The sequence below is a fragment of the Peromyscus leucopus genome, chromosome 4 (assembly GCF_004664715.2).
Source record: "Peromyscus leucopus breed LL Stock chromosome 4, UCI_PerLeu_2.1, whole genome shotgun sequence".
Taxonomy (NCBI): domain Eukaryota; kingdom Metazoa; phylum Chordata; class Mammalia; order Rodentia; family Cricetidae; genus Peromyscus; species Peromyscus leucopus.
The window spans coordinates 67,226,176-67,253,552 of NC_051066.1; the positions used below are offsets into that span (position 1 = coordinate 67,226,176).

Here is a 27,377-nt window from a genome sequence, read left to right on the forward strand (position 1 = left end):
ACATCCAAGGCCATCTTTGGCCATATAATGAGCTAGTTTGAGGCCTGGGCTACATGAGCCCCCTCATTATATACATGTATATATATGTGTGTGTGTGTGTGTGTGTGTGTGTGTGTGTGTGTGTGTGTGTATGTATGTATGTATATATGTAATGGAAACCTTGTATATTAAATAAGTAATCGTAATGCCAAGTTGGGAACCTGGAGCATCCACACTTAGTACCAGGCCATGGGGAAACTCTAAGAATCCCCTAAGGCAGATGTAAAGTTGGAATCGATATTGCAGTATAGTATAGGAACCTTAGCCCAATGATAAGTTTTCTATTACTTTACACAGTTGTTTTGAGTGATTTTTTTGCTATTATTTTTATTATTTTTTACTTTTCTTATTTCAACACAACTCAAGAATATGATGTCATATCAATACAAGTGATTTACCATGGCAGAAATTCTTAGACCGGATGTAGAGATCTTGGTCTTTGTTCTCCTGAGGGTGTATTAGGATCTCATGTGGTGTGTAGAGTTTAGAGAAATCCCCCAGGTGACTGGGACATGATCCTTACCCACGGTGCATGGGTCTCTGTGTAAAAGCACAAGTTAGCTTTGGCAAACCTTTCCTTTGTAGCTTTTTTTTTTTTTCTCCAGACAGAGTTTCTCTGTGTAGTTTTGTGCCTGTCCTGGAACTCACTCTGTAGATCAGGCTGGCCTCGAACTCACAGAGATCCGCCTGCCTCTGCCTCCCGAGTGCTGGGATTAAAGGTACGTGCCACCACTGCTCGGCTCCTTTCTATCTTTACTCTGCTTTGTGCTAAAGACTGAACCCAAGACCAGTGCTCTGCCACTGAACTACACTCCCAGCCTCAATCTACCTGTCTCATAATCACCCCCAGGTAGCAATCCTTGTGTCCTCACAAAGATACATTCACAAGTGAATATATTATTTATTTGTCTTACGGTAAAACATGCGTTCAAACCCTTTACTACTTCCAGTCTGAAGGAAACACTCGAAGAATTCACTCTCTCATTCATTCTCCATGCTGGGTGCCGAGGAACATTAGTTTATCCCTGTCTATGGCACTTACAAGGAGTTCCAGGGTATTATTTCTGGTCAGTCTGGTTACCCACACGTGTAATCCTGTATTGTCCCCAAGGCGAGCGGACCTGAATGGCAGCAACATGGAGACTGTTATCGGACACGGGCTGAAGACCACTGATGGCCTGGCCGTGGACTGGGTTGCCAGAAACCTGTATTGGACAGATACAGGCCGAAATACCATCGAAGCGTCTCGTCTAGACGGTTCCTGTCGCAAAGTGCTGATCAACAACAGTCTAGACGAGCCCCGGGCCATTGCTGTTTTCCCCAGAAAGGGGTAAGTTCATGCCCAGCAGGAAAGAGATCCAGGCTGGAAGGGCCTGGTAGAAGAGAAACTCCTAGATGGTGCTTACCAATTAATGGATTGGTGTGTCCACTCTGTTCTGTCAACCTCTTGGCACCATCTCCCCATGCTCTGTGACAATGGCACTATTGTGTCTTAGGTACCTCTTCTGGACAGACTGGGGCCACATTGCCAAGATCGAACGGGCAAACCTGGATGGTTCTGAGCGGAAGGTCCTCATCAACACAGACCTAGGCTGGCCCAATGGCCTTACCTTGGACTATGATACCCGCAGGTGAGAACCCTGGCCCAAACAGCCACCTGGAAATGTCGTGGGTCAAGGAGAGGACAGAGATTGACATGGGGAAAAGAAAAGATGGAAAGCTCCTTGGTAGACGGGAAGAGGAAACTATGAGGAGGATGAGACAACACAGTCTTAGCTCAGGAGTTGTTGAATCCAGCCCTGGGCCCTCTGCGGGGTTTGATCTCCTCGATTTACAAGTGTTTGAGGACCTTGATTTATAAATGTTAGTAGACAGAGTGTGTCCTATTCTCCACATCCACTTAGGGGCTGCTTCTTAGGTTTGTTGCTTACCCGAGGAAGCAACAGGCTCTGGAACTGGCACCTCCTACTCTAGATTAACAACAACAACAACAACAAAAACAAATGTGAAAATGTGAAGGGCAGAGGGGGGTGTCTTCTCCTTCCTGCCCGCAGGGGAAAAGAACTAAGGTCACCTGGGGAGTTGGTAGGGCACCCTCTTCTTTTAACCTTGCTTAGGAGCACATGGCCGGAGTGCTCTTTCTGAAGACCATTTGTAAAAATTTGGGCTTAGCTGTCTGGATAGGATCCGAAGGGTGATCAGATTGCCAGAGAAAGGCTGAGGGTGGTTCCTCTAAGATGCCTGGAGTCTCCAGGTCTCTGCCGAGCAGCTCCGGCCTCCCCGCTTATGAGCTGCATCTCCTTCAGCTGCACCTGTCAGTCCAGCTCAGGAAGGACCAGAGAGTCCCTGATGACCCGTGCATGCATGTGCTACCCTTCTCTTTTTCTCTGCAGGATCTACTGGGTCGATGCCCATCTGGATCGGATCGAGAGCGCTGACCTGGGCGGGAAGCTGCGGCAGGTCTTGGTCAGCCACGTGTCCCACCCCTTTGCCCTCACACAGGTACTGGCTCAGGAGAGAGGTAACTAAGCCTCCCCGACCGAGGTGTTTCCTGGGGTACTCTGCTATCCTGGCCCAGCACTTCCAAGTTCCATCATTTGAACACGTGGCTCTCAGAGGTGCACAGAATCAGCGGTGGAGCTGTTAAATGCCAGTTCCAGGGCTCTGGCTCTAGAGAAGTCGCTTTGTGATGACTGGGCCCAGGAATGTGTCAGTTTGATACATCCCCCTGTTGATCCTACTGCTGTGCTCTTAGCTCACTTAGTTAAAGATGGTTAAAATGGCTAAAGGCCAGAGGTGATTTTAGACATTTATTTGGTAAATGTTTGAGTACCTTCACATTGACCCTGATGCCTACCTGAGTAAATAACTGGGATAACTTTGAACAAGACACAGAACCTCTGCAGGCTGCAGTCGCCTATAAAACAAAGTAGTTTAATCAGAACACTCTCCGAAAGTGTGCAGCAGATGTGCACAGGACCCGGAGCACAGTAAGCACTAAATGCCTTCTATTAGTCACTCCGTGATCGCTGCGACAAGTCACCTGGCTAGGGAAGGAAGGAAAGGTTCATTTCAGCTCACAGTCCACGGGGTCATCCAATCAGAGCAGCCCTGGTGGCCGGAGCGGAAGGCAGCTAGCTGGTCACTGTGTCTGCAGTCAGGAGACGGACGCTGACAGATGCTGCGCCCAGCTACCCGTCTCCTTTTTATTCGGGCTAAGACTCCAGACCACTCACGTGTAGACTGAGTCTTCCCACCTTAATTAACTTACCTAGAAACCTCAGGGACAGGCCCTGAAGTTTGTTTCCACGGCGATTCTAAATCCCCTCAACTTAACAATCAAGAATTAACCATCAAGTCAGGTGATGTGGCTTACAGGGGCATATGGATCTCTGTGAGTTCAAGGCCATGCTAGAAAGGGATACATAAGACCCCGCCTCAAAAAAAAAAAAAGAGATTAACCATTGCATTTATCAATTTCAATTATTCTTAGTCGTCATTTTGGGGAAGTTCAACACAGTAGGTTAACCTGAGGGAACTATGTGGTAGCATATGGTTGTAATTCCCCGGCTATTAGGAGGTGGAGGCAGGGGGGTTAGGAGTTCAAGGTCATCCTCAGCTACATAGCTAGTTCGAGGCTAGTCTGGGCTATATGAGACTCTGTCATCAAAAAAAAGGGAAAAAGATAATTTGGGATAGGATAAAGAAGACTGAGTCTGAACAGATTCTTAGACACTTACATTCTATCTACTTGACAAACATCATTCACTCTGTATTCTTTCTTCCTTCCTTCCTTCCTTCCCTTCTTTCTTTCTTTCCTTTTTTAAAGATTTCTTTGTTTATGTGTGCAGTGTTCTTCCTGCATGTGTCCTTGAAGGCCAGAAGAGGGCACCAGATCCACCATGAGCCAGCATGTGGTTGCTGGGAATTGAACTCAGGACCTCTGAAAGAGCAGCCTGTGCTCTTAACCTCTGAGCCATCTCTCCAGCCCCACATTGGCACTGTTTCTTTTTGATGCCAGGGACTGAACCTGTAACACTCTGCCACAGAGCTACATGCCTAGCCCTGGGTTGTGTATCATCAGGTTTACCTGAAGATAGGCTAATAATGAATATATTTCCTCAATCTACAAGTGTCCTCCAGAATCTCTACCATTCTACCACCAAGGAGAAAGAGAATAATACTTTCATTTCTCCTTTCACCCTTGGCTGAGAATCTTAGCACCAATGCATGGTCAGGAAACTGTCCACAGAAGTAAGCAGATTGGAGTCAGGGCTCTGAACAAAAAGACCAAAACAACTGAGACTGAAAAGAACCTGGGTTCCTGTTTGCTGGGTCGTGAGCTCTTCATTCGTTTGACTGAGGACTGAGCATAGGTGCTATAGACTCAGATGACCAAGCACATTCTTGTCCTTGAAGAAATGAATTGGACTGGGCCTGAGGTGTATGGCTCTAACTCTAGCACTTGGGAGGAAGAGGCAAGAGGTTCTTCGTTTGTTTGTTCATTTGTTTGCTTGCTTATTTTTTGAGACAGGATTTCTCTGCGTAGCTCTGGCTGTCCTGGAACTCACTCTGTAAACCAGGCTGGCCTCGAACTCACAGAGATCCACCTGGCTCTGCCTCCCGAGTGCTGGGATTAAATGCATGCGCTGCTGCCACCACCTGGCAGCAAGAGGTTCTGCAGTGTTAGGCCTGCCTGAGCCGCAAAATGAGTTCCAGGCTAACCTGGGCTCAGTCTCAAAAAAACAAAACATAGCTAGGCATGGTGGGGTGTGCCTATCATTCCAGCACTGGGGAGGTGGAGGCAGGGGATTAGGAGTTCAAAGCCATTCTCAGCTACATAGCAAGTTTGAGACCAATCTGGACTACATGAGCCCCTGCCTCAATAAACCAAAACAAAGCCGATAAACAGTCAATCAAACAAGCAAACTGAGTAGTGTGGAGCAGACAGAAACACAAACAATTTACTGCTGAGTGTCCAAACTCCATGTGGAAGCAGCTGCATGGTGCAGAGCAGAGGGGAGAATGTACTCATGAATTTGGAGAGACTTCCTGAATGTCTGGGAGTCCACAGAACGGATCTGGGGTCAGAGGCAGAAGGCATTTATTTCAGCGGAGGGAGCGCACACATTGACACACAGAAGTGGCGCTGGGGTCCGATTCCTGACTACTTCTTCTTTTGGGTTCTTTATTGAGTAGCAGGACAGGTGGATCTACTGGACAGACTGGCAGACCAAGTCCATCCAGCGAGTCGACAAGTACTCGGGCCGCAACAAGGAGACAGTGCTGGCCAATGTGGAGGGACTCATGGACATCATCGTGGTGTCCCCTCAGCGGCAGACAGGTGGGCCCCTGGGAACTGAGCTCCTTTCCTCACGATCAGCGGGACTGGCTCTGGTCATCCCAAGGACTGTTAGTGGCCAACATAATTAGAGCCACAAGAAAACCTTGTGATGATCCCCTTCCTGCTCTATTGTCCTGGGAGTGGGAGAGCCCTGGATCTCCTCCTCCCTTTTGAGAAGTGTGAGACTGGGAGACCCTATTCTGTCTCAGACCAGACACATATGTTTTGCCTCCAGGGACCAATGCCTGTGGTGTGAACAATGGTGGCTGTACCCACCTCTGCTTTGCCAGAGCCTCCGACTTGGTGTGTGCCTGTCCTGATGAGCCCGACAGTCATCCCTGCTCCCTTGGTGAGTCCCTGGAGTAGCTTCTTGGAACAGCAGGGCCCTTGGAAAGGGAGGGGGATGGCAGCCTCCACTCTCTCCTTTTAGGTAGCATCGTAGTGGTATAATGTAAATGAGCTGGATACTTAGGCTTTGTAATGCTCAGGCCTGGCTTTGTCTGGCCTCTGGCACTTTTTAGAACAGAACTCTGGACTCCTGATGTCTTGTTAGAGATCATCAGATCATCTCTACTCCTAATCTTTGTGAGCCAGTGATTTTATTTAGAATCGCTAATATTAATTCCAAGTCCTTTTTTTTTTTTTTTTAAATTTATAGCAATAAATGAGAGTGCCTAAGGTCAGGGAATCTGAAAGATTCTGTCAAGGCGTCTGGCTGCTACTCTTGAACCATATTTGGTTTCTAGCAGCCCATTCCAATCTTCTTTTCTCTCCAGTGCCTGGCCTAGCGCCTCCCGCTCCCAGAGCTACCAGCATGAGTGAAAAGAGCCCAGTGCTACCCAACACATTGCCCACCACCTTGCATTCTTCTACCACCAGGACCCGCACAGCTCTGGAGGGGGCAGGAGGAAGGTAAGTAGGGTCAGGTCAATACAAGACTGGGAGTCTGGATTCAGATCACCGTGCCCTGCTGGTAGAAGAGCATTGTCCCAGTTTTACACACACACACACACACACACACACACACACGCACGCACGCACGCACGCACCTTTATCAAATAAGCAAATAGAGCCATATACTGTGTTCAAATAAAGCATAAAATATATTTTATTAAATTTAACGTGCTAACAACTAGAGCTTAAAAATTAAATGACCTGACTTCAGTTTTCAAAGAAGAAACAATAACTCCAAAATAAGTACTCTAAACTCAGTGTCCACAAAGTCTAAGATTTGTATATAGTCAGGGGCTAAAGAGATGGCTCAGGGGTTAAGAGCACTGGCTGCTTTTCCAGAGGCCCTGAGTTCAATTCCCAGAAACCACATGGTGGCTCACAACCATCTATAATGAGATCTGGCGCCCTCTTCTGGCCCACAGGCATACATGCAGGCAGAACACTATACATAATAAACTTGGCACATGCTAGGCAGGTGCTCTACTGCTGAGCTACACTCCTAGTTCCTGGGTTTATTTGGGGAACATCTAGACCTTCCTCAGACTTTTCCTCCGCTGTGTGTGAACATACATGTTCCTATATGCATGTGGAGGCCAGAGGTCACTTCCTCAGTTGCTTCCCATCTTGTTTTTTGAGACATGGCCTCTCCCTTACCTTAGAACTCACCAGCTGTCTAGGCCAGCAAGCTCCAGGGCTCCTCCACCTGTCCAGCACAGGGGTTACCGGTGTTTGCTGCTACAACCAGCTTTTTATGTGGGTACTGGGACTCCAAACTTAGGCCTGGTGAGAAATTTATCCATGGAACCATCTCCTTGGGCCCTCTGTTTTTGTTTTGTTTTGTTTATTTTTTTAATGCGCATAGAATTCAGCCCCTTATTACTTTTTTTTTTTTCACTCGAGACAGGGTTTTTTGGCTGTCCTGGAACTCTCTTTGTAGACCAGGCTGGCCTTGAACTCACAGAGACCCACCGCCCAGCCTCCCTTGATATTTCTTTATAGCCTATGATAATAAATGTTTTGATTATTTAAGTGTGTTAGCTAGAATATAACTTTAAAGAAAACCCCTTCCCACATAACTAAGCAGAACAGAGGTGCTAAAAGAAAACAGTCTCCTCTATGTTTTTTCTAGTTAATAAGCCCTTTTTATGTGAGTGTGTCCCATAATTGAAGAAATAATAATAGCAACCATAACTAGTATTTCTTCCATTTTTTAACTTATTTTTTTAATAATTTCATAATATATGCCCTAATCCTATGCACCCCCCCTCCTTCCACCTGAACTTTTATTCCAGACAGGGACACTATGTAGCTTAGGTTATCCTCACACTTGGGATCCTCCAAGTGCTGGGATTACAGCTGCTCACCATGCCACTCCCTCAGGTCTTTCTCACTGGAGTTCCGGTTGAAGATTCATTGTATCTTGGCTTCAGGTGCTCTTGTGCTGTCTGTAGGGCTTTTTTTCAAGGCCGTTGGGAGGTGCCTCCAGTTGCTCGCTGTAATACACCAGAGTTACCGCCTGAGCGTTGCAGCGCACCAGCGAGACACTCCCTCTGGTTGTTTTGCTTATTCCCTTGTGAAAGAATGGAGGCAAGAAAAACAATGTTTTTAACCTTGTGATAACCAATCAGATTTGCTTGGTTAGCAGCTGTTTCCCATTCATTCTTGTAGTATAAGAAAGATTTGAATTGGTGTCCTTAGAATTCTGTCTAGCTCACTCTAGAACTGCTACTTTTAAAGGCATATAATTGAAAACATATTTAAACATGGCATAGCAGCTGGAAAACATCTGTCTCTGTCTCTTTGTCTCTCTTTCTGTGTGTGTGTGTGTGTGTGTGTGTGTGTGTGTGTGTGTTTTGAGACAGGGTCTCACTATGTAGCTCTGGCTGTCCTGGAACTCACTATGTAGTCCAGGCTGGCCTCAAACTCACAGAGATCCACCTACTGCTGCCTCCGAAGTGCTGGGATTAAAGGCGTGCGCCACCATGCCTGGCTTAATACATTGTGTTTTTATTTCATTTGGGGGGCGCATATCCCAACACGTGTGGAGGTCAGAGGACAAGTTGCAGGAGTCGGTTCTCTTCTTCTACCACGTGGATTCCAGGGATCACACTCAGGTCATCAGGCTTGGCAGCAGGTGTCTTTATCTGCTGAGCCGTCTCCCTGACTCCCTGGTAGATTCTGAGGCCTGGAAGCCCTGTTCATAGCCCTTCCCTCCTCTCCTGGAAGAGGGTGAGGATCTCTTTGAGTACAAGAAACCTTCATGTCTTTTTTTTTACACCCCACAGATGCTCTGAAAGGGATGCCCAGCTGGGCCTCTGTGTACATTCCAATGAAGCTGTACCTGCTGCTCCAGGTAGGTCCTGGAAAAGATTCTTCTGTTTATCTGTTTTTGAAACAGACTATTTATTAACATTTAGGCCATGCTGGCCTCAAACTCTGAATCTTCCTGCCTCTTGTCTCCCAAGTGCTGAGAGTATGGTGTGGGTATACCATCACACCTAGCTTTATAGACTAAGTCTCCACTCATTTCTTTCCTAGCTTTTGTGAGGAGTCTTATGGGGTTGATGAACTCTTTTCACTGACCCAATCCACAGAAATAATAATCCTGAGTCACCACTTAGAGTGTACCTGCCAGGCATTTGATAAGTATTATGTGCCATGTATATGTGTGTGAGTACTACGGTGTCCTGTCTTAGTTAGGGTTTCTATTGCTGTGACAGAGACCACGACCAAAAGCAATGTGGGGAGGAAAGGGTTTATTTCATCTTCTAACTCTCAGGTCACACTCCATCACTGAAGGAAGTCAGAGCAGGAGCTAAAGAAGAAGCCATGGAGGAGACACACTGCTTACCAGTGTCCTTCTCGTGGCTTGCTCAGCCTGCTTTCTATATAAATAAATCCTGTCTTAAGACTGCCTGCCCAGGGGTGGAGCGCCCTCCCTATGGAATAGGCTCACCCACATCAATCTCTAATCAAGAACATGCCCCCACAGGCTAACTGGGGGCTTTTTCTCAATTGAGGTTCCTTCTTCTCAAATGACTCTAGCCTGTGTCCAGTTGAAAAAAAAAAAAAGTAATCAACACATCCTCCCTATCCATGAAAGATCCATTCTAAACTCACCAATGAACCCTGAAACCTCAGAGAGTATTGAATCCTATTACACTATGTTTTTCATATATATACATACACACACACAATATTTATGGTTATGGTAAAGTTTACTTCTAAAATTAGGTCAAGTAAAATATTAGCAACAGTGATTAATAATGCAATAAAACAATTATAACAGTCTACTGTAATAAAGTTATATGACTGTCATTGCTCTTTTCTCTCCAAATATTTCAATTTCTCATTGTAATATAATACTATTTTCAGGCTGTCATTGATGATGGGTAACTGAGAGAAAGAGAAACCACAGATTGGAGGGGCTTCTGTATATGTATAGTGTGTGCTGTCATTTAATTTCCACTAGTTACGGTGAACTAATGAGAAATGTACACTTAGAAGTTAAGCATCTTGCCTCACGTCACATAGGAAGTAAGTGGTCAGACTGGGATTGGAGGTGCTTCCCACCCATCTCCTGCGCCTCGCTTCTGTGACCTTCACCCTCCTCAGACAATGTGCAACCCCACACAGATAAAAGGCACCCTCACACCAGCAACAGCTAGAGGGTGGTCAACTGTTCTTGCCTCCTCTCCCTGTTCTCCTAGGGGAAGGACTTCACATCGGCTACGCCATCGGTGGGCTCCTCAGTGTTCTGTTGATTTTGATGGTGATCGCAGCTTTGATGCTATACAGGTAACCTCAGCTTTGCTGTAGGGTGACATATTCTTTGGTGCCTGTTAGCCTCTCTAGGTTCTCTTGAAGCTCCGCAGTTTGCTGAATACCCCTCCACACAGCCTCGTTTCACTACTGGGCTCCAGATTAGAGTAGCAGAAGGAGAGAGTGTAAACCTAATTGCTCTTCTTCTGTCACAACCTCAGCAGTTTCCTCACTGGGTGGCTGACTTTCTGTACGCCTCTCACCGCAAACCATTGGAATTGCAAACTGTCTTCCCTTCACACAAGCGCAAACTTTCACCGAACACGGTTAGCATAGCATTGCTCGATAGAAATCGCTTTGAGAAGGCACGATGTGTCGTTTTCTTTTTTTTTTTCCTTTAAAGATTTATTTATTTATTATGTATACAGTATGTATGACTGCAGGCCAGAAGAGGGCACCAGATCTCATTACAGATGGTTGTGAGCCATCATGGGGTTGCTGGGAATTGAACTCAGGACCTCTGGAAGAACAGTCAGTGCTCTTAACCTCTGAGCCATCTCTCCAGCCCCCAGGATGTGTCGTTTTCAATTGAGGATCTTTTTGTGTGCCTTTTTCTTTATATTTTCTTCCCAGTGCTCTCAACGTGGCAAACAACAAAACTATCTGAATTTTGCAGCCATTGCTGAAAATAATAATCTAATAATGCAGCTGCCACTGAAAATAATAATCTGATAATAATAATAATAATACTTGCCTTTTAATGGAACAGTATCCATGTCCTAACCTGGTAATCTTAGCATTTCTGTTGCTGTAAGGAAACATTGTGACCAAAACCTTGGGTAGGAAAGGGTTTATTTTGATTCCACATCAATGTTCTCATCAAAGGAAGTCAGAGCAGGACCCAGGGGCAGGAGCTGATGCAAAGGTCATGGAGAGGTGCTACTGACTGGATTGTGCCTCCGGCTTGCTCAGTCTGCTTTCTTTTTGGTTTATTTTATTTTATTTTTATTTTTATTTTTTTGAGACAGGGTTTCTCTGTGTAGTCCTGCTGTCCTGGAACTGGCTCTGTAGACCAGGCTGGCCTCAAACTCAGGGATCCACTTGTCTCTGCCTCCAGAGTGCTGGGATTAAGGTGGTGTGCCACCACACCCAGCTTCCAGCATGCTTTCTTATAGAACCTAGACCACAAACCTGGGGGTGTCCCCACCCACAATGGGCTGGGCCCACCCACATCAATCAGTAATTAAGAAAATGCCCTACAGCTTGCCTGCTTGCATACCAATCCTACAGACCAGTGGTTCTCAACCTTCCTAATGCTGTGACCCTTTAATACAGTTCTTCATGTTGTGGTGACCCCCAACCATAAAATTATTTTTGTTCTACTTCATAACTCTAATTTTGCTGCTATTGTGAATCATAATGTAAATATTTTTGGAGCTAGAGGTTTGTTGAGGGGTCACAACCCACAGGTTGAGAACCACTGCTATAGACTCATTTTTCTCAGTTGAGGTTCCCTCCTCGCAGATGACTATAGCTTGTGCATGAGCCTAGCCAGCACACTTGGTAACAGAGGTGCTACTCCTCACTTTACAGACAAGGATCTGAGCTTCAGAACGATTAGATTGTGTCTACCCATATTCCAGCTGGTAGATCACAGAGGTGGGGTTAGAACAAAGATCCATCTCTGCGTAGCAAGTAACCCCAAAAGGCACTGAGTTAACACGATACCCATTCATGGCCTCACAGTTCGTGTGGATCAGAAATCTGGATGCAGCTTCACCGTGTGCTCGGCTTCTAGGTCCCTCACAGGTTGTAATCTGGGTAACAGCCAGAGTTATGACCTCATCTCAAGGCTTGACTGGAAAAAAATCCTTCCACATCTACTCAAATCATTGTTGGCAGGATGCAGTTCTTTACTGGCTGTTGGTTGGAGATCTCCCTTGCCTGCTGCTTGCTTGTGGACTTACCTATAAAACAACTCACAACATGGCAGTTTCTTTAAAGAATGAGAGGGAGGGAGAGAGGGAGGGAGGGTGCGCCGTTCAAGATGGAGGCTAATCTAGTATTTAGTGCTTTTGCATAATGGGTTCATTAGAAGTGAGTCGCCAGCTCCAGCCCACACTCGAGGGTGTGAGTGCCAGGAGGCAGGGTCGTCGGGACCTGCAGAGAGGCCGCTTCCCTCCCACACAGGTCACAGCTTCCCCCAGTATCATTCCTACAAAGAGCTCCACTAATTTCTGCGTAATTTTTCCTCTTGAAGACACAGAAAATCTAAACTCACGGACCCTGGGATGGGAAACCTGACCTACAGCAACCCCTCCTACCGAACTTCCACCCAGGAAGTGAAAATTGAAGCAGTTCCCAAACCAGCCATGTATAATCAACTGTGCTATAAGAAAGAGGTAACGGTGGAAACATTTGTTGAGTTTTTTCTGGGGCTTGGGGAGCAGGAGAGAGGAATTATGACTGAATTGCCTAAGTGGATGAGTAAGGACTGTGCGCTGTCTGGTCTACCACGTTGAAAATTATAGCGAACGGAAAACTGAGAGTTATTTGGGTTTCTGCAGAGATCTAGAATCTTTGGGTGACCTTAGTAAAAGCAAGGCTAGAAGACTTAGGTCTGAAAGCAGTGGCAGTGAGTATCTTATCTCCCTGAAGGAGATTTTCCAGGTTTGTGGTGCCTCCCTCACTGGGGTGGTCATTCCTCTATGCTGAAGGAGATTTTCCAGGTTTGTGGGTGCCTCCCTCACTGGGGTGGTCATTCCTCTATGCTGAAGGAGATTTTCCAGGTTTGTGGGTGCCTCCCTCACTGGGGTGGTCATTCCTCTATGCTGAAGGAGATTTTCCAGGTTTGTGGGTGCCTCCCTCACTGGGGTGGTCATTCCTCTATGCTGAGGGAGATTTTCCAGGTTTGTGGGTGCCTCCCTCCCTGGGGTGGTCATCCCTCTATGCTGAGGCTGTACCCTTGGAAAGCAAGGGGGCTTTTTCGGACAACGCTCCCCAGACCCGGAGCTCCTGGCCTCCTTCTTTGTCTGACCTCCTTCTTTTGTCGTCTGCTTCTTCCTCAGCAGCTCTTCCCCCCCTCTGACAGCCTTTCGCCCTTTCTCTTCTGATTTCCTCCTGGTTTCAGGTACCTGTTGCTCTCTGTGTGTAAAGGAAATGCCGTTCCCAGGACTACCACTGCTATGTACCCCGCCTCCCCGACTACTTACCCAGTGCATTTCTGTGATGAGGACTTTCAGTGGGCCTGCATGTTGTCTCACACTAAGTTCAGCTCAGAGGGTGCGCTGGGTGAAGGGGAGTTTCTATGCGTGCTTGCAAACTACCTCTGTCTCCCCGTGATCGAGAGGGGCTCCTATAGGCAGAGCCGATCCTCAAGCCCCTAGCATAGTCTCCGCCTTAGTAATCCCTGTGGAACTGAACTGTTACTAACAGAGAGCAATGGCTGGAGACTATGGATGCTACTCCGGGGACAGAACCCGAGCTACGATGGCCCTTTTGCTCCTGGGAGTGGTAGGATAATAATTAGGATGCCCACAAGTCAGGGTGGGGCTGCCCTTGAAGAGGACATAGAGAAGGAACCTGAGCAGAAGTCAAAGCTGTCCTTAGAGTGCTGCGGGTTGCTTGGGAACGCTCCCGTGGCTCGTAGAAGCAGATCCAGAGCATCCTCCCCAAAAGAGTTCTAGGTTTCCGGGTCTCAAGGATGGACATTACGAACACAAATACAAGGATTTTCTAAATCCCACTCCCCAAATCTTCCCTCCTAAACGTTCCTACCACGATGAAAAAGACCATTGGAAGCAAGCTAGTACATAAAAGTCCTTAATACATGCATGCTGGATTGCTCATGCCAATTGTTTTTGATGACTTATGTCAGCATGATGACCCAGGAATGACCCATGGTGGCTGTATTGCTAACGTGCTTTAGTGTACCCTGTGTCCAGCGCTCTAACTGTTGCATCCCATGAAATGCCTCATTTAACCCTCACCACAACCGGTGTGACTTGTAGCCGCTGCTATTCCCCTACGCTGCAGATGTGAAGACTGGCTTCTAGAAATGTTAAGTATTTGCTCAAGATAACATCGCTAATAAACGGCTGGTGCAGGGCCAGAAGCCATGGTTTTCCCCTCCCGACCAGTCTGTGGGGCTTGTGTCCTCCATAGCCACTTCAGTTCAGCTCTGCTTCCCTTTTCAGCTTACTGTGAAATCATTCATAGAATGCCAACTGACTATGTGTCTCCTCTCCACCCCAGGGTGGACCTGACCACAACTACACCAAGGAGAAGATCAAGATTGTAGAGGGAATCTGCCTCCTCTCTGGAGATGATGCTGGATGGGATGACCTCAAGCAACTGCGAAGCTCCCGGGGGGGCCTTCTACGGGATCACGTGTGCATGAAGACAGACACAGTGTCCATCCAGGCCAGCTCTGGCTCCCTAGATGACACTGAGACAGAGCAGCTGCTGCAGGAAGAGCAGTCTGAGTGTAGCAGTGTCCACACTGCGGCCACGCCCGAAAGACGGGGCTCTCTGCCAGACACGGGCTGGAAACATGAACGCACGCTCTCCTCAGAGAGCCAGGTCTAAGGGGCCACATTCTTCCCTGCCGGCCCGCTCCTTCTCCTCTGTGGACCTCTGATCCTTGTGCTCACATAACAGCAGGCCTCTTTCCCGTGTGCTCATCTCCCTCCTCCCACCCCAAACTGCTTCCAAGCCCCCCTAGAACCTGTTACTCACCTGAGTCCACAACTTACCTGGGGACAAGAAATGAGGGCACATCTCAAGAGTTTAGGCCTGTTTACCGTGAACCTCACCTCTTGTGCTCCATCCTGGGCCCCCTGAAACTGAGCTCAGCATGATTCCTGGTCAGCATAGAGCTTCATCTCTCTTTCCCCTGGCACCTTCTGTGCCCTGCCCCAGAGTACCGTTGCAATTGATGATGGAAGACTCTTCCCCAGCACAGCTGACATGATGGTTTCTCTGTGAACTGGCCTACTAGGGGCTGGGCCTGGAGGTCACAGGTAAAGGGTAATGGATAGAGGTTGAGAGAAGGGAAAATCATCCCAGCTGGTCTGGGTGTTTGGGAAACCTCCAGCCTCATATGTTGGTAACGATGAAAAGTTTGTGTGGGGTACTTGAGCCCTGGTGTCTTGTCCATTGCTGGCAGTGGACATTCTTCTCACCCAGGAGTCACAGCTTTGTCAGCTGTGATACAGGTGAAGTGTGAGTATGGCTTAAGCTGTTCTTCCTGCTGGAATGTCTGGGGCCATTTCTACCTTGGATAACTGGAGGCCCCTGTCATGGTAACTCACTATAGGAACTCCCTCCTGGTGCTGCTACTGGCCAGTACTCTTCCTAAGCCTTTAACTATGCTGTGAGCTTGAGTGAACAGCAGGTGGGCCTTGGAGACTAGACCTCTAAGACTTTTAAGAAGCTCTGCATAGATGAAGCACAGTATCCGATGGGCTTCACTGTTCATTCTCTCTCCCATTCTCTAGGGTTCTAAGAGAAGCAATTCTCTAACAGCCTCTCAAAGAATGACTAGACATTTTCCTAAATGGTCAGGAAGAACAACTAGAGAGAGACAAGATACCCAGGGGCCCAGGAGAAGTATTATGAGGTTCATTCTCAAGTGCTCAGGGACACAAGTTCATGGACACAACCTGGGACTTTAGGGTGGAAAAGCTCACTGCCAACTCTCCCCAGTCCACTGTCCACACTAAATTGCCACCACTTGCCCCATGCTCCTTTCGACCAAGGGCTTCTCTCAGCAGAGCTGAGACCTTTTCGTGTCGCCCTAAAATGTCTTCCCGGCTCTTCACTTCTGAGAGGGGCATCTAGGTTTGCTTTTTCTAATCCATCCTGAAGTCACCATCAGTCTCACAGGTCCAGTGATGAAGAGAGCCAAGGAAGATGCAAAGTGGCGAGCCAGGAGAAGAAAGGCAGTAAGAACCAGTCCAGAGCAAGCCCAGGCACTTCTCTCTAGAAACTGAGGCACAGGAGAGACTGACAGGAGCTGAGCGTGGAGGGGAGAGCTTTTAGGGGAATTTTCCTGATTTAAAACATCTCTCATGGTTATTGCTATTCAGAGATCAGCAGCAAAGCATATGCATGAAAAACAGGACAAGATCAAATCATCTCTGGTTAGTTACAGGAGTAGGAGACAGATGTCAAAGCATTAGTCTTGTTCTCAGGCCTTTTCCAGTGCACCAATTAAAAAAGTACAGTGCCACTCCTAAGAGGAAGTACGGACATTTCATGCTGAGTGAGGCAGCATTTGAGTCTTTAAATTCATAGTTGGAGAGGAGGAAAAAAAAAAAAAAAAACAAGAAGAGTAGCATTCTCCTGAGTGGAAAGGGGCAAGGTTCTTATTGCACTTGGGCTGTTCGGAATGTAGAAAGGACATATTTGAGGAAATATCTATTTGAGCACTGATTTACTCTGTACAAAGGGCAAAATCTCTCTGTCCTAAACTAATGGAATTGATTTTTCCCATGCTCATGTGTAATGATTTTAACATTACTTACTGGAGAGATTGGACTTTCTGGAGTTATTTAACCACTATGTTCAGTGTTTTAGGGCTTTATGATAATTTAATATAAATTTAGCTTTTCTTAATTACTTCGGCTGGCTTGGAGTCATGACTAATCTTGCACTTACACTATCTGGCAGACTCATGCTGTGGAAAACCTACTTGGGGACATCACCTCTTACATCTTCAGAGATGTGTGAACCATGAAGGGATAAAAAGGTGTAGGGTTTGTATTGGAGTTTCAGCTCATCTCGAGAACACAGGTCAAGATGAGAGAGTTCATTGACATGTCGCCCTGATTTCCTCTAGAGGAAGGATGGCAGAGAGGTTTCATCTTGAATGCAGCTCATTGGGTTGATAGAAGCTGCCTGAGATCCTGTCCAGACAGGATAACAATCATGATCATTAGTGACATCTCCAGGCTCCAGAAACTCTGTCATGGCATGTATACCATGAATCTTCTACTTCTGTTTTCATTCACTGAGGTCTCCCATGTCACAGAACTTGACTTTGCCTTGCAATGATGGTGACCGGCAAAACTGTCCAACACAGTGTGAAAAATCCCAGAACAGGACTGGCTATATTTCCAGCACCACACATGCACAGACTCCAGTTCTTAAAAAGCTACATTCTGCTGGGTGTGGTGATGCACACCTTTGGTCCCAGCACTCGGAGGCAGAGGCAGGTGGATCACTGTGAGTTCAATTCCAGCCTGGTCTACAGAGCTAGTGCCAGGACAGCCAGAGCTACACAGAGAAACCTCGTCTTGAAAAACAAAACAAAACCAACCAAAAACCTATTCTCCTAGTTTACCTGCTGTATGTCGAGGCTAGAATAAGACACTAAGGAGCCCATCAGGTTCTCTGGGTATGTTATTCCAGTTAAAGTAGGAAACTTTCTAGTCCTAGTGCTATGTACTTGCAGAGTTTGGTTTAAGGTTTCAATGGTTGATTTTCTAAAGCCTAAACTGTTGCTAGAATAATGTTCCCACTCAAGGTACCAACCATACCTAAACAATACAGTCTCAGTTTGGAGTCGAGCAGCAGCACCCTCGGCACCCCCTACTCCCCCAAAAGAACAAGTAGAAGAAAAATGAGAAAAGTAAGAAAGTTGTTTTTGATTGACAAGAGATCTGGGTCTAAACCACAATGTCTAGTTTGGCCCGTTTGGGCAGTGGGTAGGTGTACCAGAAACAAAACTCAATGAAATAGTTCAAGGACAACTAAACCCATTCTCCTCCAGGATTCTTGAAAAAGAAAACAAAACGGCATAACGAGAACAGAAGCTTAGATCCTTGAGGCTGAGAGGAGGGTTGAGAATCCTTGTCTGGATCTCCAGATACAAAGCCTGAACCCTATACCGGCAGAAGATGCGTCAGATTCTAACCAACTGGGACTAGGGAGATAGCTCAGTCATTAAGGGCCTTGCTTTTCTGTGGGGCATGGTGGGCATGGTGGCAGATGTGGTAGACCAGCCTGTTCTAGTGAGTTCAAGGCTAGTCAGGGCTACAAAATGAGACCCTGTCTAGAAAAAAAAAAAAAAAAAAAAAAAGGCAAGAATGATGACATGCACTTGAAATCCCAGCCTTGGAGAGGTGATCCCAAGGCTGACTGGCCAGCCAGCCTAGCCTAGTTGGTGAGCTGCAGGACAGTGAGAACCTCCATTTCAGTGTGTGTGAGGGAGTGTTGTCTGGATGGCTCATGAGGGGTGACACCCAAGGTTGTCTTTTGGCCTCCATGTAGTACACACACAAATACATATCCATCACATACCCACTAGTGGTGGCATGTGCCTGTAATCCCAGCATTCTGGAGGCTGAGACGGGAACATTCTGAGTTTGAGGCCAGCCTAGGCTAGTAAGACTTGTCTTCATAAATGAAGAAAACAAGCTGGAGATGTCTCTGCCATTAAGGGCACTTGCTGCTCTTGTAGAAGACCTGGGTTCAATTCCCAATACCCACATCGTGACTCACAACCACCTGTTAACTCCAGTTCCCAGGAGATCTGACGCCCTCTTCTGGATTGTGCCGGGCACAATCGTGGTATAGGCAGACAAAAACACTCATGCATATAAAATAAAAGTAAATATATTTTTTTAAAACATCAAAACGGGTTGGAGAAATAGCCTGGCAGTTAAGAGTGCTTTCTCTTACAGAAGACTCAGGTTTGATTCCCAGCACCCACATGGCAGCTCACAACCACCTGTAATTCCAGTTTCAAGGAATCTGACTTTGGCTGCTTTGGGCATTGAAAGCATAGAGTGCACATATAGGTACATACACATTTTTTTAAAAAAATCAACAAAACAAACCTTAACCATATTTTTACAAATTACATTTGAAATGAGGTCACTGCCTTCAGTATTATAAGAAAAAAGGGTGGAACCTAAGATGAAAAGGTCTGTGGCCCATAGGACACTCTAATTAAGATGGTCTAGTGAAGAGAATTTTTATATTGATCGTGTGTGCGTGTGTGCGCGTGCGTGCGCGCACGCACGCACACACACACACACACACACACACACACACACGACATTGCACACATGTATAAGGCAGTCAGAGGAGAAACTGGGAATCAGTTCTGTGACTTGGGAACCCAGGCCGTCAGTCCTGGCAGCAAGCAGCTTTACCCGATGAGCATCTCAGACCCTGGTAGGAAGTTCTTTGTGACATGAGTTGACACTTATCCAAACCTAGGCCTACAGGAAACCGAAAGGCAGTGATGATGAGCAGTTTAGCAGCGTTTGCAAGAGCTGAGGGTACTAACATTTGAAGAGTTCTCGGATTTCTATTTACGGGCATAATTACAAAGGAAATGCGGTCGAGGATCTGGGGATGTAGCTTACTGATAGACCTCTTGCCTAGCGTGGGCACAGAGGCCTGAGCTGTTCCCTCAGCACTGCCGCCACACAAAGGGGAAGAACAATTGAGTCTCTTTTGTGTTTTTTCAGACTCTATGGCTTTTCCTCATTCAGAAAGATGACCCAAGTGTTCAGCCGGTTTCTGTTTCCAAACATTCCCTTGCTTGCCTACTTATTTGTCTTCTAGATCATTCTCCTGCTCCACATAGGGGAACAGTTTTATTTCCAGTTAAGACTCCAGCTCCAAACTTTGAATTCCTTAACGTAGTGCTGAAACAGATGCAGATAGCCTAAGATTCTGAGTTTAAACCCAAGGTTAAGTTAGTTACTAAGCTACCTAACCTACTTGTTTCACTTTGTTGGACATGAAGAGCCAAGAACTCACATAGCCTCTCTTTCCCTGTGGTTTAAGAGCCATTGTTGATAGTTAATGAGGCTTCTGTCTTTCCCTCTGCCTCCTTCCTCTTTTATGAGGCTGATGTTTCTGTGGTCAAAGTTCCCTGGAATAGTCTGCAATTTGGGAGCTGGAAAAACGGGCTCTTAGAAAAGGAAAGACATTGTTTAAAAGGTTATTTTTTCCTTCATTTAACCGGCACCTATTAACTGTGACAGAGTGCATGCTAGGAAAGGCTTCATGATCTCGGAGCCCAGTTAAAGCACAAATCCTGTAGCCACTTGAGATGTGTATTAGTGTCACCATCATCTCCAGAGGATTATTCAGGAGCATGTCGACCAAAGGCAGAAGGACTTCAATCATTGAAGCTGTTCCTCATAGGCTGGAAATAAGGAGCTACATCCCAGGGTTGGGATGCGGTTTGTGATTATCAACCGAATGAGCACCTGCTCCAACCCTAATGGACTTTTTGGAAATGCCTAACAGTTACTCAGCAGCCACAGTACTTGACATGAATTTCCTGTGTCTGGTTCCAAGAATACAGTGTTCGCTCTGATCCCTGCTATGTACTGTGCTAGGCTACGCTTGTGTAGAACCATTGGGAGGCCCCTGGGATGAAGTCTCAAATAACTCTAATAAGTGCACAGATAAGTGCTGTTTAATGATGATCCTGGGCTGCCACAGGTGATTTGGGCCAAACACTTCCTGAGCACCTGCTACTGACAAGATACTATGTAGCCTTCTGCAAGACTCCAGCAGTCCCGCCACTCTCTCTCCTCCACTATCTATCAGATTCATCTCCCTCCACTTCCTATTCATCTGCTCCAGCTACACTGGCCTCCCTGTTTCCCAAACCTGTCAGGGATGCTTCAAACAAAGGCCTGACTCTTTTCCATACAATCATGACTAACTCCTTCATCTTCAAATCAGCTCTAATATCATCTCAACAAAACCCAAACTGACTACTCCTTTAAAAATTACTGTTCTAGGCAGGCTGTGGTGGTGTGCACCTTTAATCCCAGCACCCAGGAGGCAGTGGCAGGCAGATCTCTGTGAATTCAAGGCCAGCCTGGTCTACAGAGCAAGCTCCAGGCTAGCCATGGCTGCATGGTCTCGAAGGGGAACTGGGGAGACGCCTTGCCAGCAGAGTGCTTGTCGTGCAGCAGGAAGACCCTGAGTTCAACCATTAGTGCTAACACCTACGTAAAAAGCTGGCTATGGTAATATCTGCTTGCAATCCCAGTGCTGGAGACTTGGAGACAGAAGGAGTCCTGGAGCTTGCTAGCCATCAGGTCTAGCCAAATTGGTGGGCTCCAGGTTCAGTAAGAGAGCCTGTATTTAAAAAAAAAAAAAAAAAGGCGGGTGGTAGTGGAGAGCAACTGAAGAAGACACTAGATGTCTACTTCTGGCCTCTACAAGTACACACATATACGTGTGTATATAAAATTACAGTCTAAGAACATACTGCATAATTTATTCGTGTTGATTATGTCTCCTCACTATAACATGAGCTCCTTGAGTGAAGGGAATTTTTGTGTGTGCCTGTTTTGTTCACTGACTATTCCAAATGCCTACAACAATCCCTCTCCATACTAGGAATTCAATAAATATTTGTCAATGTATAAGCGAATGAATTCAGACATCTTAGATGCACACCTTTAACATAAGGTTGAAGACAAAAAGATTTTACCATTCTGTTCTAAAACTCTTCAGAACTCATACTACACACATCCTTTATTGAGCAAATTTGAGGTAACCATCAACATCCTTTATGTGTATTCTTCAGATTATGTCTGATAATATTTAAATAAACTATATATGTTTATGTATATAAACCAATGGCCAATGCCTGGAGAAGCCTGTTTCTGTCTAGTCCTGTCTAGTCTCCAAAGGTTACTGTTTGCTTTGACTAGTCCCTCTCCTTCTTTACATGTAGTTCTGTTCCTACCACCCATCTATTACTCATTCCACTCTCTTCCTCCTGTAGCCTCCCTCATCCACTCTAGAGAAAGCAACTCCCAAATCAATACCACTTAAGACTTGACCTAGCCTCCCAGCTTCCATTTGGTTATTGTTTCCTAAGCCTGCTTAGATGACTCCATTTGAATGTCTCATTGGTACCTGAGAGTAAACAATCAAGAACGAACCCCTCCTCCTTTCCCCTGAGGCAGGCCTCTCCTGACTTCCCACTTCCATTTGGGCAACCACCGCCCTCCCCAGCTCTGGGCTTTAATCCTAGCACTTTCTTTGGCTCATTTTTTTCTAGATAGGATCCACCCTTGCCTTTGCACCAAATCTAATTGGTTGCCAAACCTCTCACTCTTCTTGAATCTATGCTCATCCTTTTCACTGATGTTATATTAGACTCCAAACCAGGATTCCAACCCTTACTTAGAAACTAACTTTCTTAAAATACACTCCTGACTTCTGTCACTCCCTTATTCAGAAACTTTCAATAGTTCCCTAAAACTTACTTAATAACATACTTCTTAGCCTGGTTTACAAACCCTCCATGAATTGTACCTAATTTTCTTAGTCCATCTTGTGTTCATTACTTCCCAACATAAATCTTTTCTTGTAAATCAAATCCCCGGGCTGAAGAAATGCCTCAGAGCTTAAGAGCACTTGCCCCTCTCGCAGAGAACCTGGGTTCAATTCTTAGCACCCACATGGTGAGTCACAATCATCCATAACTCTAGTTCCAGGAGATCTAAAGCCCTCTTCTGACTTCCTTGGTCACTATATATATATATACACATGCAGGCAAAACACTCATACACATAAAAGAAATAAATCTACCAGGTAGTGGTGGTGGCAGCCCACGGCTTTAATTCCAGGCAGAAGCTGGTGAATCTCTGAGTTCAAGGCCAGCCTGGTCTACAAAGTGAGTTCCAGAACAGCCAGGACTACACAGAAAAACCCTGTCTTGAAACACACACACACACACACACACACACACACACACACACACACACACACACACAAAAAAAAAAAAAACCCAAAACGAAAGAAATCTAAAATTTTTAAAACAAACAAAAACCTCAAATTCCTAAGTTCAGTCCCATATATACAATGCACTTTCTTGTCTCTATGCCTGCTAATTTACATGCTCCTTGCCCCTTACCCCATCCATATCACTGGTAAAATACTAATTTCCCTCTTTCCATGTCCACTTATATAAAGCTTCTTATGATTCCAGGAATACTATAAGCATCTTCAGGCGTATACATACTCACACATATACACTGATAGCCATATGTAAAAACAAAAACAAACAAATGAAAAATTTCATACAACTTTCCTTAAATTTGCATTTTTAAATTAATAAAATTTCTTATTTTCTACTCCAACAAATATAATTTCTACGTTCTTTTCTGTGAGCATACATGCATGTCTACCTGTGTGTGAGTATAATTGTTCCTATGTGCCCATGTGGAGGTCAGAGATCAATGTCTGGTGTCTTCCTCCTTGCTCTTTGTCAGTGGCCATGTCAGAGGAGCAGCAGGTGTCAACTGAAGTTCAAGGCTGCCTCAAATTCCTCTAATCTTAATGCTGAAAGATGAAGTCACAAGTTTCGGTGTGTATCATTAACTGAAACAAAGCCTTATAATAACTTCAGGTTAGAGCAGATGTTTTGACAATAGCTTTAAGTTGAAAAACCCCAGAAAACAATCTGAAGTTCACTAGCACACATAGCTGAAGTAAAAAATACAAAGCAGCCCAACCGTTACTAGCTGACCTATTTTCTTGCTAGGATTGGTTGATGATCATGGGTGATGATTAATTCCTTGTGCCCATTTCTGCCCTCAGTCTCCTGGTATAAAGAACTATTGATGGATGGGTATGCACCCTCCTAAGATCTAAAGTACAGCTGCCTGATTGTTTTTTATGTATAAAAGTTTAGGTTTGTGATTCCTTATAAGATTAACTTTCAAGATAAATAGTAAAATGGCTGATCCTTTCTTTGTAAGCACAATATACAGCCTGCTAACAAAAGAGTTGGCTGTGAAAAAAATACATGTTTTTTACCCGTACTCTGTAGGAATTTAGCAGAATCGCTGTGTAGGATAAGTATTTGAACGAACAGCTGTTTTTCAGAAGTACTTTGACCTTGAAGAATCCTTACGGAAAACAGCGATTGTTTTGCTGAAGGGGCTCTGCAGCCATCCATAACTTTGGTCACAAGACACCTCAGGCACACCCGAGGCTCTTGTATTATTGTGTATTGCACATGATACAAAATAAAGGACTAGAGTCATGGAGGCATGTGATGCTCTTCTTCAGTAAGATGTGTAAATTCAGATTAGGGACCTTGGTATGAGAAGATACTTTGTGGAACAATCAATAAAAACGCCTTTGTATGGCTGTTCAGAGTCCAGCCCAGTCCGGTCCAATTCAGTTCATCAGAAGAGGCTGGATCTTCCTGCTGCCATATAAGCCTTAGAATTTTATCTTGGGGTGCCTTTTTTCTTCAACCAACAAAGGAAGAACACAGAAAGAACACAGAAGAATCGAGAAAGAAATCATCAAGAGAGAATGTGTCTTTTTCCGTAACCCCCTCAGATAAAAAAGTCTAGTATGTGGTGTCGTTGTGACCCTTTGAGCCCTGAGCTGCTGGAGGCTGGCCCTCCAGGCAGCGTTAGCTCTTCACCTTCTTCTTTTTGTTTAGATTTATTTTATTATTGGATGTATATAAGTGTTTCACCTGCATGTGTACCTGGTACTCAGAAGAGGATATTGGATCTCCTGGAACTAAAGTTACAGATGGTTTTGAACTGCCATATAGGTGCTAGGAATCCAAAGTAGCAAGTGCTTTTACACTGAGCCAACTCTCCAGGCCTCCGCCCTATTTTGAGGCAGGTTCTCTTGGTGCTCACTGTTTAGTCTGGAGTGGCTGGCCAGTGAGGAGCTCCCAGGGTCCACATGCCCCTGCCCCCAGGGCTGGGGTTACAGCCTCACACTAGCACACCTGGTTCTGATCCAGGTGATAGGATCCCAGCTCAGGGCCTCAGGCTCGTACTTCACTTACAGAGCTGGCCTCCCCAGCCCGATCCACCCCGTTCTTTTGGAACAACTGCACAGTGTTCTCCTGACATTCCATAATTGATGTAAAAGGTTTCATTTTGACAGCCATGTGATTTTCAGATTGTTTTTTCTAACTTCCCAGTGACTCAATAACATTCTTACACATTTTTCTCTGCATAAGTGCATAAAACTGTAAAATAAATGACCCCTAATAGCATTACTGGGTCAGAGAATCTGTCAATCTCAAAAGTGTTCTCCCAAAAATTTGCACCCAAAATTAACAGTGAAGTTGAACATTTACTTCTCCAAATATTCTTTGTTCTGAGACAGTCTCCTGCAGTCCTGGCTGGCTCCCAGCTCCCTACATAGCTGAGGCTTGCCTTGTCTCAATCCCTAGAGTGCCGAGAACCACCATATTCACATCTTTCTTCTCCAACTTTTTTTTTTTTTTTGAAACAAGGTTTCTCTGTGTAGCCCTGGTTGTCCTGGAACTCTCTTTGTAGACTAGGCTGGTCTTGAACTCAGAGATCTGCCTGCCTCTGTCTTGTTATAATAAATCCTTAAATTAAATTTGTAAGGAAAACATCATTATTTTATTATAACTTAATAGTCATAGAATGCTGGATATTGATTCAAGAAAGAATTTTAGCTGGGTATGGTGTTGCATGTGCCTGTAAATCCCAGTACTTAGAAGGTGGAGGTGGAGTGATGTCCCAAATTTGGGGCAGCCTGGTCTATAGTGCCAGTTCCAAGCTAGCCTGGACTACAGAGCGAGACCCTGTCTCAAAAAATAGAACAGAGCCGTCAAAACGGCAGAGGTGTTTGCCGCCAAGTCTGGCGGACTGAATTTGAGCTCCAGAAACCCTAGGTGGAAGGAAGAGAACCAACTCCCACCCAGTTGCCCTCTGACTTCCACGCACCACTACCCCTCTATAAGACAGATACATTGTAATAAAATCGAATTTTGACCATCGTACTTCATAGAATGAAAGCCTCGTTTCCATAAAAAGGATCTGCAGCAGGTATTGCAGTTCATAAAGGCCATTCCTAGACACTCAGCTTGCTGTATTAAATCCTTGCTGTATTAAATTTGTCAGGAAAACAATTACTGCGTCTCCTACAGGAGGAAACTGAGGTCCAGGTTAACTGAGAATACTATAATTTAGCATCCTGTCTCCGTTCGAGGGAGGCTCCTTCCACCACATCCCAGTGGCCTCTTGTTTCCCTCAGCATCATCAATATTGGCGAATGCAGGCTCTCAAAAAAAAAAAAAAAAAAAGGCAGACATGTGGGCCGTAGTTTAAACGTCCGTAGTTAGATAAAGGCAACACGATGGTGGCTGGGAATGCACAGACTTCCACACACCTTTCGCTCTCGGTTCTGAAGCTGCCGGTAGCCATTGGCCGCCCTCCTGCCGCACAGCCCACGGGCACGCAGCTGCGCGCTGCCCCTTTAAGGCCGCAGGCGGCGCGTGCCCGCAGCCCTTTCAAACGGGCCAATGAGAGGACGAGAGGCGGTCTCCCGCGGACCAATAAACGACGAGGACACTGCGGGGTGTGCGGCGGCCCAAGCGGTTTTTAAACGGCTTAGAGCAGGCCCTCGGTTCTGACCCGGCGGAGGTGAGTGGGCGCTGGGCCTCCCCTCGCAGCCCGGACCCCGAGGACCCGGCGTCGCGCGCGCCCGGGGGCCCACGTCCGCGGGCGGGCCCCCCCCACCTCGGCGGCTGCGCGCGGCCGCGGTCTCGCGAACCCCGGCAGGTCTGAGGCGGCGAAGCGGGGCGGAGGCCGGGGAGCCCGCGGCTGGCAGGGCGGGAGAGGGGTGGGGGCGTGGGCGCTCGCTTGCCTTGGAGACCCCGGCTTGGGATGCAGGTGAGCCGAGCGCGCGGCGGGGCGCTCCTGGCCGCGCCGGGGGTTGGCGGGCGGCGCCGGGCCGCGCCTGGAGGCTTGAGGTGTCCGAGACTGGGGCGGGGGCCCCCGCGAGCCAGGCCCTGGGGGGAGTGCGCCTCGCAGAATTGTCAAATGAATGAACGCGAGCCCGGGAGGGCTGTGGTGGGTGTGAAGGGCCTAGTCGCCTCAGAGCCGGACCAGAGAGCGTGGTGCCCGGGCCGGTCTCCGTCCCTGCGTCCCCTACCTGCGAGGATTTTATTTTTTTTTTCCCCTTAACGATTCTGACCATTCACCGCCCCGCCCCTTGGTTTTCTCCCTCAGAAAGTGTCAGCAGAGTTGAGGTATTTGGCAGCTGAGACGGTTTCGGGGACCAGTACAATAGCCAGCAGTGTAGGTTAGCCAGGCCTTGCCACTGTAAGGCTAGGTGAATGAGAGCCTTACTTTTGAGCTCTTAGCAAATCGTTGTTGTTGTTGCTGCTGCTGCTGCTGCGAGATCTGCCCGAAGTCGTGGTAATTGCCAGGCGAGGTTGAATGCATCCCATTTTGTTTCTTGCATAGGAGATGATGAGAGAGATGTTCCC

At 46.5% G+C, this 27,377-nt stretch overlaps 2 protein-coding genes across 3 annotated transcripts in view; both read left to right on the top strand.

The window, feature by feature from the left end:
* LOC114699693 (low-density lipoprotein receptor-related protein 4) overlaps positions 1-16,462 on the top strand; it is a 31,434-nt gene extending 14,972 nt beyond the window's left edge. Inside the window, exons 16-25 of the mRNA XM_037204992.1 lie at positions 1,151-1,369; positions 1,536-1,670; positions 2,433-2,541; positions 5,239-5,383; positions 5,619-5,732; positions 6,160-6,295; positions 8,623-8,690; positions 10,048-10,135; positions 12,360-12,501; positions 14,354-16,462. Of these exons, the coding sequence (XP_037060887.1) occupies positions 1,151-1,369; positions 1,536-1,670; positions 2,433-2,541; positions 5,239-5,383; positions 5,619-5,732; positions 6,160-6,295; positions 8,623-8,690; positions 10,048-10,135; positions 12,360-12,501; positions 14,354-14,686 (1,489 nt within the window). The 3' untranslated portion in view covers positions 14,687-16,462. The remainder of the gene's footprint in view (positions 1-1,150; positions 1,370-1,535; positions 1,671-2,432; positions 2,542-5,238; positions 5,384-5,618; positions 5,733-6,159; positions 6,296-8,622; positions 8,691-10,047; positions 10,136-12,359; positions 12,502-14,353) is intronic.
* Positions 16,463-26,440: 9,978 nt separating this feature from the next.
* The window catches only part of Ckap5 (cytoskeleton associated protein 5), a 113,603-nt gene continuing 112,666 nt past the window's right edge, over positions 26,441-27,377 (top strand). The window contains exon 1 of one of the 2 annotated variants that reach the window (XM_028878914.2): positions 26,441-26,529. The gene's annotated coding sequence lies outside the window, so the exon portion shown is untranslated. Of the gene's footprint in view, positions 26,530-26,710; positions 26,779-27,377 lie in introns of those variants that run through there. The other variant, XM_028878918.2, reaches the window with a different exon arrangement.